Source organism: Egretta garzetta, unplaced genomic scaffold (genome assembly GCF_000687185.1).
Source record: "Egretta garzetta isolate BGI_Z169 unplaced genomic scaffold, ASM68718v1 scaffold187, whole genome shotgun sequence".
In the NCBI taxonomy this organism is placed as follows: domain Eukaryota; kingdom Metazoa; phylum Chordata; class Aves; order Pelecaniformes; family Ardeidae; genus Egretta; species Egretta garzetta.
Genome location: NW_009260342.1, coordinates 695,235 through 699,596, shown reverse-complemented (window position 1 = coordinate 699,596; position 4,362 = coordinate 695,235). Strand labels below are relative to the sequence as shown.

At 42.3% G+C, this 4,362-nt stretch overlaps 1 protein-coding gene across 1 annotated transcript in view; it reads right to left on the bottom strand.

The window, feature by feature from the left end:
• Positions 1 to 4,362, bottom strand: part of LOC118452691 (rab GTPase-activating protein 1-like) — a 15,024-nt gene that overhangs the window by 6,582 nt on the left and 4,080 nt on the right. The window contains exon 2 of the mRNA XM_035898068.1: positions 2,376 to 2,486. Coding sequence (XP_035753961.1) covers positions 2,376 to 2,486 — 111 coding nt within the window. The remainder of the gene's footprint in view (positions 1 to 2,375; positions 2,487 to 4,362) is intronic.

Sequence of the window (4,362 nt, the reverse complement as noted above, 5' to 3'; positions counted from 1 at the left end):
TGCAGATTCAGGTTCTCGCATTGCCTTTTCCTGCCCTCCGATGGCTCACCTAACCTATTTTTTATATGAAATTCACTTTTTAAGTAGCTATTTTCTACGTTATTTCACTGTGTTTCAACAACCATACAGAAGGACCCTTTTGCCAAACCTATGCCCAGATACTATGTCCTAATACAAACCTAATACAAATAATGATGTGTAGAATATTTTTGTTGGGAACAATATTAATCTAAGTGAGGGCAGCATGATTTAGCTCCTGTTTAACTTCAGATAACTCATTCCATTTTTGTATCTGTAGACGGGGAAACCGGATGTTGTAGAAAACGTTAGGTGCCTGCACTGTACCTTACAAAGTATCTGGGCGAAGACAAATAGAGACAAACAGGGCTACCAGATAAAATGGTTTGTTTACCAGTGGCAGTAAGTATCACCCTGGGAAACATGATACTGTGTGTGTACTGGAGAATATGAATTTTCTCCTTCCTTTGAAGGGCCTAGCTTACGGTGAAACATACTGGGAACACTTTGGTTTTGAGAGCACTATCCTCACCGATCACCAGGAGAGAAATGCGTTTCTCAATGTCTGGATATATTCTGTTGACCTCCCCGACTGGGAGATACACCTGCATCATCGCACCACTCCTTCTGTTCAGTAACTAGGTGCTAAAACAGGCAATGGGTGTGGTCAAATACTACTTAGTCTGCTGAAAATACAAGAGGGCAAATGGCACTGTAAACAACAAATAACGGTACAGAACTTGTCTCCGAGTTGCAGTTTGGTTTTCTACCACTGCTGGTGGTACTAGCTTATCTATCTGCCACAGTGGTAATTATTAATGAGGGTGTTAGTGGCGATTGTGTGTAGCAGAAGCAGCTCCACCAGAGCCACAACTGAAGAGATGAGGATTCCTACACTGCTTAGTGTGTATGTGGCTGTGAGGGAGCAACGAGAACAAGCAGTGAAAGAACAGAAGATTGGTAAGATTGAAGTCTTGGAACAAAAGAACTCAGGGATTACAAGGGTATTTTTGATGAAGGACCTGTCTAAGATATTCCTTGAAGCAACTACAAATCTTTCTTCCTTTTATGCGTTCACTCCAGTTTCTCCAAGCACCTGCAGTGGTGTACGGTATCACCTGTCCTCCCAGACAATGAGTGCAGTAGCACAAAGATTTTCTTTCAGTGCCAGTGAACTGAGGCAGGGTGTGGGAAAACTCCATGGAGTTTTTAATTTCTCATCTACAGAAAGACTGCTAAAATGCAGGAGAGCAAGGAATGGGACTGGCAAAGGTATGTGCTTAGCAACCTTGTTGTGATACTTGAGAAAAAACAAGCATGGGCAGCAGCAGCTATAAAGCTGCTTTATGTACAGCTATTCCCAGGGAAGACAGAGCACCTCAACATGTTGCTTTTGGCCTTCACACGAGATTGCCCACTCCATCATGCAAAGTGCATCTCTGCCTGTGTTTGCTCACCAAGACAGCTCAGATTTTTAGAATCACACGGATGCAAATCAGCAGAGCCTAACTGTCAAGGACCTGCCTACACAGAAATACAAATTGCACAACCGTGGTCAATGATGTTTGCAATTCCGAGGTTAGATAAAGAAAGCCAAATAACTACGGGAAATCAAACTGAGAGGCCCTTGCAGGAAAAGATTTTTGTTACAAAAGGCACTACAGCCCTCACTGAGCAAGGGCCTACTCACGAGGTGTGGTGGAGTATGGCCCTCCTGTATTTAGTACCTTCGTAATAGCTGTTACAGCATTTACCAATACTATATAAAACACTCCAGAAAGAGGGGGGGTTGAATGTGTAGTTCTCTAACAGTCATCTCCGAGATAAAGGGCTCTGAACACTGCTGCCCTCCACACTACAGTCTTCACAGGAAACAAAAGCAATTATCAAAGGACACGCAGGAGCCCTTCTAATTTTTGGTGCCATGCCACTTCATTATCTCTGAATTTTGTTGACTGTACTAAAACTGATGTGAAAAACAGATCCACATAAGGTGGTAGACATTCTGTGAGACAACTTCCCTTTATATTAGTCTTTCAAGGAGTATGTGATACCTTTTTCAAGTAAACGTTCATTCTTTGGTATCTGCCTAAAGGTTGTGGCTTACATTTTCTGAAACAATCCACAACACAGAAGGTGCAGTCAGTATTGGCAGGACACCTCTGTGAATGCCTACAGCTGCACGCATGTGGAAATCCAGCTTTCTGATTGCAACGAGGAGCGAGGTTGTCAGGAAAATAAAGGCACAAATAATCACACTTTTAATGTTATGTTCATGCCTTCACTTGAGCACAAAGCAGGGTTCTTAAAACCCACGTCGCCACGCCTGAGCTGGGACCCATCTCTGTTAGCATTACCTGGTCCAGGTCATTTCGTAAGGCAATTTTGCTTGTTACAAGCTCATGGGCAAGGTCATCATTCTCCTGCTCCAGCCGCATGCTTGCTTCTTGGAGCCTGCGGTTTTCCCTCTGCAGAAAGAAAGGAACAACCAGAAAAGGAAGTTAATCCTTATCAATATTAAAGAGCAATAAGTGAGTATATTGTGTGTGTAAAACACTGAGAAGGCAAGAGTGCACATTAAGACAGGACTGCTGCTCTGGGAAACAACAGTGAATTAAGCCAGCAGTGCAAATGCAGCGATTCCACTTACATCCCAATGGTTATGTTTGTGCCGCAGAAGTGACACACTGATTGTAGGGTTTCTCTGTCAAAAGTAAACACAGTCCTCTCCACAAAAGCACTTGGTTTCCGCTTGCTCATCATCCAAAGAAATTAGGCAGATGAAATCCCACCCAGCAGCAGTGAACAGGGACCAATTAAGAGATACTCATAATAATGTTTCCAATAGAAAGTAGAAAGCTGTCCTGCTCCATTTTACAAAATTTTGTCTGCAAGAATCCATAAAAACAGTCCATTTTGTAGATGATGTAATGCCTACTTCCCATCTTCTGCAGGACCAGTAAAGAACAGCATTTAGCAGGGAACTCCCTACAGCTCATATAATCCGTATCACCATTTATGCAGTTTCTCTGTAACTTGTGCCAGTGACACCAGTGCACGTTTCACAGGATACCTGCTGAGAAAAAGTGCCAGATGCAGAGGGGACCTCGCTCCCTGAGGACAGGCCCAGAACCTGCTTGGCAGGCAATGCATGCCAGCAGAAAATGCAGAACTCGGAGCCTGCGGGCCCTGCTCCTCACTGCACTGCACTCCCTACCCACTCCGCACAGGCAGAATGACTACATAGCAGGCTAACTAGAGAAGGTAAGTACATAGGAGAAGAATAAACAGTAGTAATTAAGTTTTTTTAAAAAGCCGTTTTAGTGACTGTTCTTCTAGGGCTGAGAAACAGAATCATATTGAAAAGGTGTCTGTGGGTTGGTGGACCTCCAGGAGTCCACATCAAATACACATCTTCATCTTCAGAACATCACAGCCAGGTGGGACAGATCGAGGTGCCCTCCTCAAATGGTTTTTAAGAGAATAAAAAACAGGCTGGCCTTCAGTCACACAATGACCGTATATCTTTCACACCAAAAGAGACCACAAAGGGAACCTGGGTGCTGTGGAAACTCAAGGAAACGTACCAAGTCCACATGGAAACTCACAGATGGAAGAACGATAACATCCATGCTGAGATTTCAAAAAGGACCTGTGCTCATTTGAAAGGTAAGTTATGTTCTCCAAGAAAGAACAGTAAAAGTGACTATAAATCAGCACTTAAGACAGCAAAAAAAAATTCCAAGAGTTGTTCAGTGAATGCCTTCCTACAAAATGTGATTTATTTACATAAGCACATTATTCACCTGTCTTCACTTCCTCCTGCTCGCCAGCTACGCTCAGATGTTTTTTTCTTTCCAAACTCACCACCATGAAACTGCAATTTTCGTTTCTGTTGCAAGAAGATTTTGCATGCTTGTCTTAAACAAAAAAGGACAACGGCACCTCTAAGAGGATGCTCAAAAAGGTCTCTTCTGTGTGGGAGCTTCCTCTGTGGCAGGAAGCAGAACCTCTGCAAATACTCTCTCCTCAATGTGACCCTATTGTGCAACTAGACTATGCACTGCCCTGTACAGGAAAGTAAGTTTGTTTCCTTTCCAAAAGACTGTCCTTTAAATAACTTGTTTTGTTACAGAAACTGTAAGTAAAATACTTTTGTTCTAACACAATTAAAATAACTACTGCTAAAAGACGCATAACTTTGGGGATCTTTTGTATTTTAATTGCACTGTATCCTGTTTGGGACAAGGGATTTTTAAAAGTAAAATTCTTCTGTAAGGATAATAAAAACTTAAAAGTGTAAAGCCAAGTTCCAGTCTTTAATAATAATAATAATAATAATAA